Below are 15,032 nucleotides of genomic sequence, written 5' to 3'. Positions count from 1 at the left end.
CCAGATACCGGTTCTCTGAGGGTCTCGATGCGGGTTGCAGGTTTGAAATGAAATCAGGATTTGTTGTAGTGCCGCCGCATAAAATTCTGAGGGCTCCTTTTGATGCATCTCAGGGAGCATCAGGCCTAATTTGCATCATTAGATTCACTCAGCTGTGGCATAGCTTTGACCTTCCTCCATCATTAGTGACTGAGCGAGACGGAGTGACATTCTTACCTTCCCCCACCCTCTCTTCCCCCCACTTTCATCCATCACACTCATGTCGTCCCTGTCATCCATGTCCATCACCCTCCCACCCCCTCCCAAATACCATATCTCTCTGTCCTGACATCTTGTTCATTTTCTCCAGCTGTATACTTATCTATCTCTGCCTCCATTTCTGTTCATCACACTTGTCCCTTGCCTCTCTCCTATTCATGGCCTTGTAGAGAAGCTGGCTCTCACTTTTAAATTCCCCATTTGGCTCTCACCTATCTAACGAGGTAGAGAATTTAATTAATTTTTCTCCTCATGCCAAATGGATAGGAAAAACACGCTCACAACGCCACAACACACTCTCGCAAATAATTCTACAGGGTGGAAAATGGCTGTTGCCTTTAAAGGTGAGAAGCCTCTAGGGAATTTTTTTTCCTTCGCAGGATTTGCCTGACTATCATCACAATCTTGGGCTGCTTCATTGGTGCTGAAGAGAAAATGTGATTTACCTTCCCAATGACCAACCTCGGGATCGCTCTGCCATTTTGTTATCTGAGAAGCCTTTAGCCTTTATTGGGGAAATGACACCAGAAATTAACTCCCTTCATATCCCGTCTGGAGCCTCGTAATCAGGATTGTGATGATGGAGTGTCTTGTCGGTGCTTCTGTATTGTATAAGGGAGAGGTTTCCTTTGAGTCAACATTAGGTCTCAGTTGTGAGCAAAGTCCACAAAAATGCACTGGAATGGAAATGTCTGTCAGTGAAGGAAAAAGTACCACACCTTGCTCCAAGTCACAAATTTTATCACAGACAATGTTTCGATCTGAATTGGATCTTCATCATGAAAATGAGTTCTGTAATTCTCCTGGCATGAAAATCCAAAAACAATCTAAATCTGTCATAACTCAACAAACAAACTAGAAATATCTCTCCCCTTTTTACATACATGATGAAACGCGCAAATGGGGCCCACTGCGGTGACGAGGCTTTGTTGATCCGTGTGTGAGATAATTAATGAGTCATTTTAATCCAGTCAGTAACAAGGCTACAGTTCCCCAAAGGGTACGGCTGCTGAGTTATTTGTCATATGCCAGTCAAAATGATTGGTGACTGCAAGTGAGATATTGTTCTTAAAGATCAGTAGAGTTTGATTGAATGGGGTCCTCTTGTTCTCTCTCTCTCTCTCTCTGTCTCTCTCTCTCTCTCTCTCTCTCTCTCTCTCTCTCTCTCTCTCTCTCTCTCTCTCTCTCTCCCTCTTATACTCCCCCTAATGGAGTAATAACCTCTGCACTTGCTGGGTAATTAGACCCTAGCATAAACAATTGCCGCCCTAAATGGTTTTCCACAATCCACTGATATAAAGCTATGTAAACACTGGCATGTGTGTGTGCATGCACCAACACAGTGTATGCTGGCTTTGTGTAGTTTGTGTAGTGCACACACCAGACTTAATGGCTTGTATGTCTGCTATCTGTACCAGCTGGCACATGGCCAAACCTCTGATCAGCACAGAGATCTCTTCATTGTTCCTACAGAGAAAAAAAAAAACACTATATACACACACATCAGCACTACATCAGGGACTCTGCTTGGGACTGAGCAGGGATAAATGTGACTTTGTGCATCATTCGACGTGAGGAGACAAACTCCGTAGCAGCTCCAACCTGCCAGCTAATGAGGCAAAGTCCCACTCTGGATGACATGATTGTACTTGTAATGACATCGCCACAACAGTTAAATGTCGGTGCCTCTCTCTTTAACAAGAGGACAACACGCGTGGGTGAGGAAAATTACTCAATTATGGAAACATTATGGAAGCTTCCTCTTGAGGACTTGCTCCCCCTCTTTGGAAAGCCCTACACCGATGTATGAAATGTCTCCGTTTGCGTGCCAGGAGCGCGTGCGTACATGTGAGTCATGTAAGCTTGTGACACACGGTAAGCGTATACGTTTAGTGTCCAAACAGCCCTAAGTTTAGTGATAATGGGAGAGTGACTTTTGTTGGGATGTAAACCAATCTGTTCCCCTTTTAGCGCTGGCATGCCACCAATGTCTGCCGAGTAAGCCGAAAAGTGCCCGACCGACTTGGATTTATGATAAAGCAGGCGTGACCCCTGAACCCGCCAATCACATGGCTTCATTAGGAGCTGGAGGGGAAAATGTGATGTCATGGAGTAGAAATAGTGTGTATGGATTCACTGTGGCTGATCCTAGATTTGTAGTCTGGGTGAGTCCAGTGATGTTCGACTGAAAAGCTACAGACATGACACTTGCACAGAGACCATATGGTTGCAGGCAAGGTTACCTATCTAATAAGCTAGATTTCCTGGCTGCCCTCTGGTGTTTGTTTACTCCGTCTGTGTGTGTGTGTGTGTGTGTGTGTGTGTGTGTGTGTGTGTGCTTGTGGGTGTGTCTTTGTTTGTCTTTTGCGTGTGTGCCTGAGCGCCTGTGCTCTCGGTATGTGTAAGCATGTGTTGGGGTCTGAGCCAACAAAAAGCAGGTCAAAACACTGCAGGGTGTGAGAATCATCAGGATAGCAAAGACTAATTAAACGTACAAGGTTTTATACAATAAAACACTGGGATTCATGTTTACCTAACACAACTATAGGCCGAAATTACTTATTGTTATCAAAATAATCAGGGCTGGACTGGGAGATTATTTCAGGCCAGGAGGTAGTCATCCACCCAGGCCAACCGGGGGGGGGGGGGGGGGGGGGGGGGGGGGGGGGGGTTGTTGGAGTGGGGGGGGGGGGGGGGGGGGGGGGGGGGGGTTGGAAGCCTACACATACAGGCACTAGCCACTCCAACACTCACTCTGATGTCACATAGCCACTCCATATTTATGTCAACTGCCTGGTTTTCATATGTCTGCAACTTGTTACAGGTTGGTGATTAATAATAAGAATAACTGCCATTTTTGTAATGTAATCCCAAGGAACATGCAAATGACTCATGTACCACCTATCACATGCCCTACTGTAGACATTGTTGTGTACCTTCTGCCAATGGTCGTGCACTGGCCTCTCTTTCTGCAGCACCAACAGGACTGCTATCAATACCACCACCACCTTTGAATAGCAAACATAGAATTATTGTGTTTTGCATTCACTATAAGAATAATGGAATGATTATATCCCATTTGTTGCACAAAAAATTAATCTCAAAGGCAAGTAAAAAAAATATGGCTTGTAAATCAGTGATTTTAAACCTCAATCCTTATTTAATTTCAAAACTTTTGAATTTCAAGTCCAGGTCCTACATTTCTACACTGTACGTGTAAAATCTAATCCTCAGTGTTAATTCAACTCTAACTGAGAGTGTACATGGCCTAAAGAACCTCCTACTGAGAAGAACCAGTGTGTTTTAGAAAACTCACTTGCTGAAGCATCACTTTTTTTTGACGGTGCGACAGCGGGGGAGGGGCTGAATAACAAGGGCAACTTGAGGCACTTGGCAGCGTCTTCCTCGAGTGCCTTTCTTTTTTTTTCTCTCTCCCTTTCTGCCCCACCTTTCCTCTTTTTTTCCCCGGATTTGGATTGGGGTCCATGGAAAAATTTATTTATCAACTGCAATGTAATCACTAAACCTTTCCTTCCGCCTCCTCCGCTCTCCTCCACAGTCCAACACACTCGCGCGACTCGCCACACCCCCTCCTATGTTTACAGCGTGCTCGGACTGTTGGGGCGGGTGTTAATCAAAACAAACCAATCACGTCTTGATCTTGTCACAGGCTGCTGGCCTCTGATTGGCCTGGCCTGGCCTGTCCCTCTGTAAGGGACAGGCCAACCGGAGAGCGGACCGGCATGACAGCTGATTGGCCTGGCCGGCGACCTGTCCAAAAAAAAAAAAAAAAAAAAAAGACAGGCAGGCCAGCAGGCCAGTGACAGGCCGGCGCTTCGGGAATTCTCCCGGTTCTCCCGATGTACAGTCCGGGCCTGAAAATAATGTATTATAATGGTTTAGATATTAGTTAAGCCATTCCATTCTTAAACTGCAGATCAGCATTTGTATTTCATTTGTATGAGTGTGAGTGTCGTGTTGTGTTGTTGTGTTGTGTGTACACCTGATTTACATAGTAGATGAACAACTGTTACTGCGATACTAAGCAGTCACACGCTTTAATGTTACTACAGTCACTCACACCTACTGCAATACTGTAGGGCTGTCAGAGACAATGGATGAGACTAAACAAGGTTATTGATTTGTTAATGATGGTGTTAAAGATGTTTGTGCCTCAAAGTGTGAAGTGATTCATGAGATGCTGCGGTGTTTTGTTTCATTTAATTCCACCAAACCATTGTCTGCGTTTCTTGAGCAACACAAAGTACGTCTGAAGTGTTTCACCTAGCAAGAGAGAGAAAGATAGGCTTGTATGTGGTGTTGCCAAAAAAAAAAAAAAAATCATAGCAGCTTAGATGCAAGGGGACTTCCCACAAAGGTTGAAAACTGAGACAAAACAACCCAGAAGTTAGTTTTGCTATCAGAAATACTTTGAGGCACCTGTCAGTTCTCACATCCTCCAGTGATCAATGCGACTCTTTGAACAAAATCGGTTGTCAGAGTAAAAATCCCATTTTATGCCAACAAGTGGACTTTGTGCGTACCTGCGCACTTATGGACAGATTCTCTTTTCTCTCTCCCTAACCCTCCTTTCTTTTTGTCTCATGCAGTGTCAAAGACAAGAGTGACTGCTCTTAAGACAGATATTTATAGCAAGCAGAGAGAAATTGATACAGTGCACACTACAGATGCACTGCAATGATTCCTGAAATATGTACATGCACATACACACAGAGACCCTCTTTCACACACTGATTGTCTCTTTATTTTTTTTTTTTTGTGCAATGCTTCATTACTGATGTGATGATTTCCATTACACAGTGCTGTTCTGTTCATTATAACGGCGAGGAAGATAACAACAAAGTGAGCACCGAGTGGGAAACAAAGCAAGCAAACAGGGTTTGAAAATAACACAAGAGACGAAATCAAAATGTTGGCTTGTGTTCTCCTCCATGATTCGTTTGGCATAATGTCTAATGACCAAACTATGATTGCAAAACACAAAGAACAATAAAGATAAAGGTCCCAGAAGTTTATGTGCTAACTGAGGATACTTCAGATGGTGACATATTCTGGGAGGCCCCAAATCATTCTGTGAATGATGCATCGTGTCCAGACAGCGCTATAGTCCACAGTGCAGGTTTTCAAACTTTTTCATGTACCAGAGCCCCACTGTTGACATGCATTTAGCTACAGACTCCTATTTAATTACTTTAAATGGGATTATTACCTTAGAGACTCCAATACAAAAAGACAAAAATTATATTGTTGAACAGAAGCAAATAGATTCAGAGTGGCAAGATTAAAACATAATGCCAAAACAATCACTCATACCTTTTTTATATCATAACAATTTCCTGTGAATTCAATTATAGTGAAATTGGGGTATTCCTCACTTCTCTAATAATCTCCTGGAAGCTCCTCAAGGACCCCTGAGGAAATCCACTGATCTGTAGTACAAAGCAAACAAATGGGGAAATGAACAAATGTGTGTCTTAATGAAGTTCACGACATCAAGGGAACAGCCCATCTCAAACCGAAGATACTGCACGTTCTCTGTTCTGGCATTTTCCGGGCATTTGTTTCAGATTACAGATGTTACAGATGTGGCATTTAAGGACAAATGCCATGTATGTCACAATTCTCAGTTCATTTGAATGGTGTTCACATTGGACCAGAGTGGTGCAGAGCGGTCCTCTGTAAAACATAAGGCATCCTGAAACTGTGATATAATATGTGACGTATGTAAAGCTACTGAGCTACCTGACAAGAAGTGCACTTATGTTGCTGCTAGTCAGTCTATCAAAGTGTTTTAAAAGGATCAAAGCCTCCTTGGCGATCAGTATATATTCGTAGCTACCATACATTCCCCCTGTGGATCCTTCATATATAATGGGCCCATGAAACTTTATAGTTTGAATGCACCCACCAGTTTGACATTGCCTGACCCTTCCTTATTTTCTGCCTGTGAAAACTCTGAGTTTGTTTACATGCACAGAGTGTTCCTGCTAAAGTCTTACTAAGGACAGGCCATCCATACACTATGCATCCTTATATTCCAGTCAGGGGCGTCCCTGTATGTATAAATAGACTGAATGTTCCAGACTTTTCTGCAATGCAAACACAGAAACCAATTTAAACAAGATACAGCATATAAATTCCACTGCATCACAGCTGATGTTTGCATATACCAGCCATCATAATTGTGTTTCCTATAGTTGTGATATAAATGTATCTGGGTTATTGTAAACAGGACTGGGTGATATATAGAAGGCATGATTACAGGATGCACATCCTATTTTTTCTCTACCATTATTAAGCAGTCCACCAGTGTGCATACAAAGCAGGCTGCAGGAGTGGTCAGGTATACCACATATGGTTCAATGAATATTCATTGATTTACCGACACAAATACTGGTAAATTCCACACAGCTGCAAAATGCAAATTTGTGACTAATTACTCTGAGTTATTTCTAGTGTGTCAAGTGAAACTGATACAGATTAAGGCAATCAGTGTCACCTAACCCACTCTCCCTGCACCCTCACACAGGTCACAGTGCTGGTGGAGTTCAACGTGAAAACATTCCCGGCATATCACACACACACACACACACACACACACATCCACACACATACATACACACAAACGACCTTTTGGGTTCATCTCCCATTTAATCCACTTAGCATTGTCTACCTCCTGCCCACACGCTAACCCAGACAGTTCCTGTCTGAATTCATGAACATTTATGGTCTGTAGTGTATGGTGTGTGTGTGTGTGTGTGTGTGTGTGTGTGTGTGAGTGTGTGAGTGTGTGTGTGTGTGTGTGTGTGTGTGTGTGTGTGTGTGTGTGTGTGTGTGTGTGTGTGGTGTGTGTGTGTGTGTGTGTGTGCGCACATAGTGATGTATTGTTCAACAAAAAGTAATTTAAAGTTTAAATTATTCTTAGCACTGACAAACACAAATTGTTTTTAGGATGTTTGTTGAAGAAGCCATCTGAGGACTGGAAGAGACTTTCACCTCCTTAATGAACAAGCAGCACACACAATATTTTTTTTTCTCTCTTGTGGGGTTTCATTTTAGCTTGTTTTTGCTTGTTTGTTGTGTTCTGCTCCTCTGTGGCTGTCAGGCATTGTTCTTGATGCATTGTGCATCCTCTGCTGGTGTTCAGTTTCAATGTGATTTGATAACCTTTGATGCAGTTAGAGAATTGAGGCTGGAGTTTCTCATCTCATGCCACTTTCCGCTAACTTGGAATGTCTCGGTATTGGTTGCATTTGCTCCTGCGTGCTGCTCAGCAAAGGTACAGAATATATCATCTTGCTGATATCACAGAGATGTGTGAAGTATTTGAGCATCACCTAGATAGTGTAGGAACAGAGTACAGTAGGATGTGTTGTAATCATTGGTGCAGCTCTTATCACTCCATCCTTATGGAAATCTAAAGTATGAACATATATGCCCCTATACAAGAAATGTTGCCACATATGTTATATAGTCATATATGCCCCAAACATATATATGCCTGTGGATATGGGGATAAATGTACAGCCCATACATGTTGAACATATATATTTAACCTATATATGGGCTAATGATAGCAATGGATAAGACACACGTATTTGTAATATACATTTGACATATATGTCCTTATATGAAAATGTGCCAAATTTGAATATGTTTCACATATGGGTATTTAATATGGATTCAAAGCCATTTCTGGAAATCCTCTATGTTTACATACGGTATATTATAGTGGTTCTCAACCTTTTTGCTGCCAAGGATCCTCAAATTGATATACATCAAGCCACAGACCTGTAATTGATAAGATGTTATCTAATAAGATGGAAGTCATCTGATAAGATTTAGATATTCCATAACTGTCTATACTGGAGATTAGCAGATTAAGTGTGAAACCTGTGAACAGAAGTCATTCTTGTTAATTCTCTGATGGGGCTAACATTTAGTCAATGAAATAATAGCTACGTTAAAATATCACTCATTTTTTTCTGGGGACCTCCTGGAAACCACTCAAGGACCCCTGGGGTACCCGGACACCAGGTTGAGAACCGCTGGTATATTACATTCCTGTATGTGATGAAACATTGTGCCCTACAATAGGAGATGTCAGCAGAGACGTCTTGCAGGATAAATGTCTGATCATAAATCTACAGCCCAGGATTATGTTACTGTATGCCTCCATGATGAAAATGATAGCATATGTGCCTCATCTAACATCTGGGGTTTATTGGATGTGTGTGTGTGTGTGTGTGTGTGTGTGTGTGTGTGTGTGTGTATTTGCCCAGGAGTGTGTGTTTGTTCTGATCGCTCTGCTTCTTGTTGCACAGCAGAGTCATGCACTCAGAGGACGATGAGAGGACTGAGACTGACAGAGTGGATATGTTACTGTGGATCCTCAACTCAGCAGCCTGTCCACCAAGTCCATGCAACCTGTGTGTGTATGTGTGTGTGTGTGTGTGTGTGTGTGTGTGTGTGTGTGAGAGTGTGTGTGTGTGTGTGTGTGCCTGCGCGTTACTGGGCAGCTCGCATTTGTGCACAATATGTTGCCTCTGCAAATCATTGTTTAAATGTATCGCAGTAGTTTGACCCAAGGAAACACTACAGTAGCAGTCAAGTTGTGATGGTTTGTTTTTTCGTATCTAATCAGCTAAAGGTCATACCAGGCAGCATGTCAGTCTCAATCAGTTCACACTCTGTGGCTCAGTGACTCAGAGTTAGCCAGCTAGTTCTCACAGGAAGAGTACACTGCAGATAGGATTGCATGGGAGTCAGCGCCGTGGTGAGGATGGGTTTTCTTTGTAGACTCAGAACAATTGAATCTCTGCAGCAGCATTCATGCCACGCCCCTCTGAATTCACACAATGCAAGTTGAAAAAAAAAAGTTATTTTTTCTTCATGTCTGGTGGTGGCTGCATTCTGTGCTGCAGAGACAACCTTGATGTCCTTTTGCCCTGATGATGACCTTGATGGCAACAAAGACAATGACAAGATGGTGTTGATGTCTTACTACTGATTCTGGATGTCAACCTCAACGTGCTTATAAGTTTTCTTCTATTTTTTTCTTCCTAATGAGGCTTTTATATGAGTTTTTCTTGTTCTCATTGATGGTCTAAGTTCAGGGATTTTTTCTGTTTTTCATTTATTTCATTGAGTCTATAAATGTGTTTAAAGTGTAAACAAATGTGTTTTATTCACGTGACTTAATTTGACTTGACTAGAGAAGCCACCTCAATCTTTAATCTTGCAGTATTGTAAAACTGAGATTTTCAGGACTTCCTGGAAATTGCAAATCCTTGCTTGGAACAGATTTCTTGTCTTGCATACAAAAAATGTATTTTACCACAGTTGTTTTCCCATCTGACTGCACATATTCCTCCTCTCTCTCCCTCGCTCTTGTGACCCCACAATGAGGCTACAGCCTGCTTACAGCGCAGCTGTACAAGCGAGCCGCTAAGCTCTATTCCACACTTGACTTGGGCTTAAAATGGAGTGACTAAGCACAGATTTAATATTGGACTTATAGCTACTTAGCAATGGAAAGTACAAACTTGTCAAGTTTCCACCTCAGTTTGTTTGGCAACAATAAAAGTAAAAGCTTTTCCTAATAACCTGCTGGCTGCTTGACTGCTCCCACATCACTGATGCTAAAATGTGTCCGTTTGAGAGGTTTGTGTGTGTGCATGTGTGTGTGTGTGTGTGTGTGTGTGTGTGTGTGTGTGTGTGTTAAATCCAGACAAGGCTTAGGAGGGAAGGATGCGAGCACTGAAGAGATCCACGCTCTGCTGGCCAAATATAAAGGCTTATGAAGGCTACCAGTCAACATGGCTGACCTATTTACACACACACACACACACACACACACACACACACACACACACACACACACACACACACACACACACAAACACACAAACACACAAACACAAATACTTATACCCAAAAATAGCTATGAAAATATTTTTTCCAGTTATATGGCAGTTTTGGATCAAACCGTCTTGTGGCAGCACAGAACACAGTGGCATTTTTAATCAGACTAATATGATCATATGAACCAGGTGAAATAAGCGGTGTTGCAGACATCTGGCCATGGTCATCAGTGTTGGAGCAACTGCGTGTCCAAGCCAATGATGTATGTGCAGGAGGGCAGGGATGTTGTTTCGCGACATCTGTTCATTAGGTTATCTACCTAAAAGTTAGTTATATTTAGATTCTGGGCAGCTTTTTGCCTCCACTTGTCCTCTCCGGGCAGCTGGTCTGCAGCAGATTCAGCCTCCTTCTCTGTCTGGATGGTTGTGGGATTCACCACCGCTGTTACCTCAACATCTGGCCGATGCTGATTTATGTTGTTTGCATTTGGGCACTCATGGTTCGATCCTGTACTTGCATGTCCTGCAGGCAGGTCCTGGCTATCCAGGTGGTGAAGCAAGCTGTAAGACTGACCCTCTGCTCTCTAATATGAGGAGCAGAGTATGAGAGCGGTAGAATGCACAGGAGGGCAGGCAGATGACATGTAGATCCACTGGACCTGCTGGGCTATGTCTGCCCTGAACTGGCTGATGATGAACATAACTGCAGCAGCAATGATGGAAGAGTGTATCTTCAGCATTTGTCATGGGAGCCGGAAGAAAGGCGTGTGTGTATGTGCACATACACATTTATGTGCTTGCTCACCTGGATGATGTGTGGGCTCCTCTGGGTCTGTGTATTTGATGGAGTGTGTGTGTGTGTCTTAAGGATTCCTGCCTGTCCTTGAGTCAAACAGTGGGGACCTTGGCTGCCTCAGCGGCGTCGGCTCACTGATTCATGCTGCGACTCTGCCACTGACCCGTAGGATAACACTCTGGGGGGGTGTGGAGACAGGTTGCATCCATCACACTGCCTAAGAGCCAGACAGATGGGCCGTGACACATACACATAGACACACACACACACACATATACACTCACAATGTAAACGGTTAAAAAAAAAAAAATGAACACAGGGTGGAATAAATGGAGCAAGAAAAGGAAACATCATCATGTCACTGCCACACAAATGATTTTGGTGATGCGAGGACACAGATGCTAATTTTATTTGATTTCATTATATAAATAGCTCGTTATTTCAGAACATCTGTACGCTGATGTTTGTTTTTCAGATCTCTCTGTTCCTCTCTTGGGCTCTATTCCACGGGGACAGTGAGGTTTGCTGCGCTCTTGTTGTGGTCATGGTGAGTTGTTGCTGGTTGACAGTGCGAGGCTGAGTTTTTGCTGAGAACTGGGTCAGTTTGTGCAGCAGTCTGCACAGCAGCCTCTCTATGCCTGTGTTTTGTCTCCCAGCTACAGAAAATCATGCCAGATTTCAACCAGATCCTTCAGATATAGGATCTGTAAACAGAGTGTCTTCCAGGCTTGTCTAAAATTGCGGGACTTATCCACCCTGAGGCTTAGTAGATGAGACACAATCTCTGGGGGTTTTACTGCGGTTTGTGTATGTGTATGAATGTGTGCGTGGCTGCGTGTGAAAGCAAGTGTGTGTGTGTGTGTGTGTGTGTGTGTGCAGGCACATGTAGAAGAATTTGTGTCTGCCATCATTTAAATTTAGTTTAAATCCTATTTCATCCTGTTTGATCTCATTGATGCCAGTGCATTGAAACAGTCAGATACGATTATGCTTTCAAGAGGGGGCTCTGTTTCCAAAATCCAACTTGCTAGAGAGAGATGAGACAAAGCCCAGTGGAGAGAGAACCTGATGACTTTTGGTTCTTCACTCCGCATCTTGCCTTCTGAACACTGCCCATTAAGCATAAAAAACCAACCCATATATTATTAATCAGTTTAGCTCTGGCTTAGCAATCATCAGAGTGCATTTTAACATGATACCCCCTGGTGATGATGATATATTCTCTCTCATTTCCCTTACATGTGAAGAACAAACAACCAAGCAAAAAGTCACAGTTTAAAGATTGGGTTGCTGGCAAGCATTTTCTGGATAAAAACACAAACTCACCTCCTTTGGCATTTCCTACTTTAGAGATGTTTTCCACATGCACATCAAAGTATTATGACCACTTGTGAGTCCTAACTGAATGGACACACATACTTATTACTGAGCAGGACTGTGCTCCAGATCTAGTGCCAGGTGTTCTTTGACTGTCTCAGAGTTGAAAACATTGCGTGGGTGAGATGACAGGATGCCTCAAGGAATGTTTAAGCACGAGTGATTCATCTTGTCCTCGTGCAGGGAACAACAAAATGATTTTTAATTCATACAGAGAGAAACTGCTCGTCCTACGCATACATGCATCAACACATACATGGGCAAACACAATATGACTCTAACATCTATTTCTCTCCACATTTCATAGACATTGCATGCATGCTTCCTAGGCATAATAGTTTGCCTCCTTGCATTGCGTCATGAATTGCATCGAGAGAAGTTCAGTCTGTGTTTATGCATGGTAATAATAAATTTATTGTTTGTCAAAATGGAACAGACCATCCCTGTGCAGAGAGGAGAGAGTAGGAGAGATGCAACATGCATGAACTCTGCTGAAGCAAGAAGCTCCCTCACGTGACTCCTAGTGTCCCAGTTCTCCATCTAAAACCATAGATGAATTAATGAATAGACAAATTATCTTAAATATCTTAAACTGATTCATGTTCCTGTAATGGGATCTAGTCAGTTGTATTTTAATGCCTTGTCAGTAATACGTCTCAAAGCTCCCCAGGCTTCAGTATAATGTAACTTATTCTGTAGGAGGCATGGATAATTTACAACAGTATGGATGTAATTTTTATGAGCTTGCAAGATAATAGGTGGTATAACAGGCTCCATCTTTCTTTCCCACATCCTCCTTCTGTCCCATGAGCATTCTATTCCCCTCTTCAGATCAACTCTTCTATTTTTCTGTTGCTTTCCTCTCTTTACTTTCATCTTATTATATATCTTCCCTCTGTCTCTTTTTGCAGGTGTTTGGTGCACTGACCCTGCCTGTGATAGGCTAGGAGTCAGAAGACCAGGGCCATGATTGGCTCTCCTGGCCCTGGTGGGCGTGCCTTAGTGCCATGGCTGAGGGTGTGGCGATGGGTCCTGGCTGTTTTCCTGGTCACCATGATAACCTTGATGTTGCCAGAAAGTTCCCAGGCGTGTCCGCCACGGTGTGAGTGCTCGGCTCAGCTGCGGTCAGTGTCATGCCAGCGGCGGCGCCTCACCAATATCCCAGAGGGCATTCCCACGGAGACACGACTGCTGGACCTCAGCAGGAACCGGCTCCGTTGGGTGCAAGCAGGTGACCTGGCACCGTACCCGCGACTGGAGGAAGTGGACCTCAGTGAGAACCTCATTGCCACATTAGAGCCCAATGCCTTTGCCAATCTCCAGAGTCTTAAGGTGCTGAAGCTGCGAGGAAACCAGCTGAAGCTCGTGCCCATGGGAGCCTTTGCTAAGCTTGGCAATCTGACCAGCCTTGACCTAAGTGAGAACAAGATGGTGATTTTGCTGGACTACACCTTCCAAGACCTGAGAAGTCTGAAACATCTGGAAGTGGGAGACAATGATCTGGTCTATATATCCCACAAGGTAGGCTATCTATCTAATCTCATATTTTACTAATGAAGTACTGAACAGGAGGAAATCAATAATTTATTGAAAGAAATACTTACAATTGAGAAAACAGTTAGTATGAGTAAATGGTCATTCCAGGCATCTAATGAATCATGAGAGCACCTGTAGTTACAGCTGAAGACTCAGCAGCAATTCCTTCCTCTGTTTTTTATTGAAAGAAATAGCTTGGAAATTGGGTCTCAGTGGATCACACCTTCATATCAATGCCACTTGAATATATTGACTCTAATTAAGTTTTAAAGCTCCCTGCGCTCTGTGTTTGCAAGGCTTTCTCTGGGCTTCTGGGGCTGGAAGACCTGACTATAGAGCGCTGCAACCTGACATCCATCTCTGGCCAGACGCTCTCATACCTCCGCAACCTGGTCACCTTACGCCTGTGCCACCTCAGCATCACTGCCCTTGAGGACCAGAACTTCCGCAAGCTCTCCAACCTGCGGGGTCTGGAGATCGATAACTGGCCATACCTGGAGTACATCTCCCCTCTTAGTTTCCAGGGCCTGGACCTTCACTGGCTCTCAATCACCAACACCAACATCACCTCCGTTCCTTCTGCTTCCTTCAAGAACCTGGTACATCTCACCCACCTCAACCTGTCCTACAATCCCATCAGCACACTAGAGCCCTGGGCCTTCAAGGACCTGCTGAGGTTGAAAGAGCTCATCATGGTAAGCACAGGGTTGGTGACAGTGGAGCCCCATGCCCTTGGAGGTCTTCGACAGATCCGGGTCCTCAACTTCTCCTCCAACGACCTGCAAACATTGGAAGAGGGCTCCTTCCACTCTGTCAATAGCCTGGAGACCCTCAGAGTGGACGGGAACCCCCTGTTGTGTGACTGCCGTCTGTTGTGGATCCTGCAAAGGCGCAAGACCCTCAACTTTGACGGCAGAGTGCCGGTGTGTGCTGGGCCGGTGGAGGTACAGGGGCACAGCCTCAGTACCTTCACCGATTCGGCACTCTTCGACCACTTTACCTGCCAGAAACCTAAGATACGCAACCGTAAACTACAGCAGGTAATGAAAATGATTAATTAAGTACAGTATTTATTATAGTTTGGGCACTGTGGTCATTCTAATTGCTTCTACAACACAAAAAAATCATGTAATTTGCCAAATTTTAATGTGTTCCTCTGTTTTCTTTGACTTTTCCTCCTC

General features: G+C 43.7%; 1 protein-coding gene across 1 annotated transcript in view; it reads left to right on the top strand.

Moving 5' to 3' along the window:
* lingo3b (leucine rich repeat and Ig domain containing 3b) overlaps positions 1 to 15,032 on the top strand; it is a 30,233-nt gene that overhangs the window by 11,415 nt on the left and 3,786 nt on the right. The window contains exons 2-3 of the mRNA XM_030074422.1: positions 13,227 to 13,836; positions 14,148 to 14,891. Coding sequence (XP_029930282.1) covers positions 13,282 to 13,836; positions 14,148 to 14,891 — 1,299 coding nt within the window. The 5' untranslated portion in view covers positions 13,227 to 13,281. The remainder of the gene's footprint in view (positions 1 to 13,226; positions 13,837 to 14,147; positions 14,892 to 15,032) is intronic.

Source organism: Myripristis murdjan, chromosome 17, assembly GCF_902150065.1.
Source record: "Myripristis murdjan chromosome 17, fMyrMur1.1, whole genome shotgun sequence".
In the NCBI taxonomy this organism is placed as follows: domain Eukaryota; kingdom Metazoa; phylum Chordata; class Actinopteri; order Holocentriformes; family Holocentridae; genus Myripristis; species Myripristis murdjan.
This window is presented reverse-complemented; position numbering and strand designations above follow the sequence as displayed.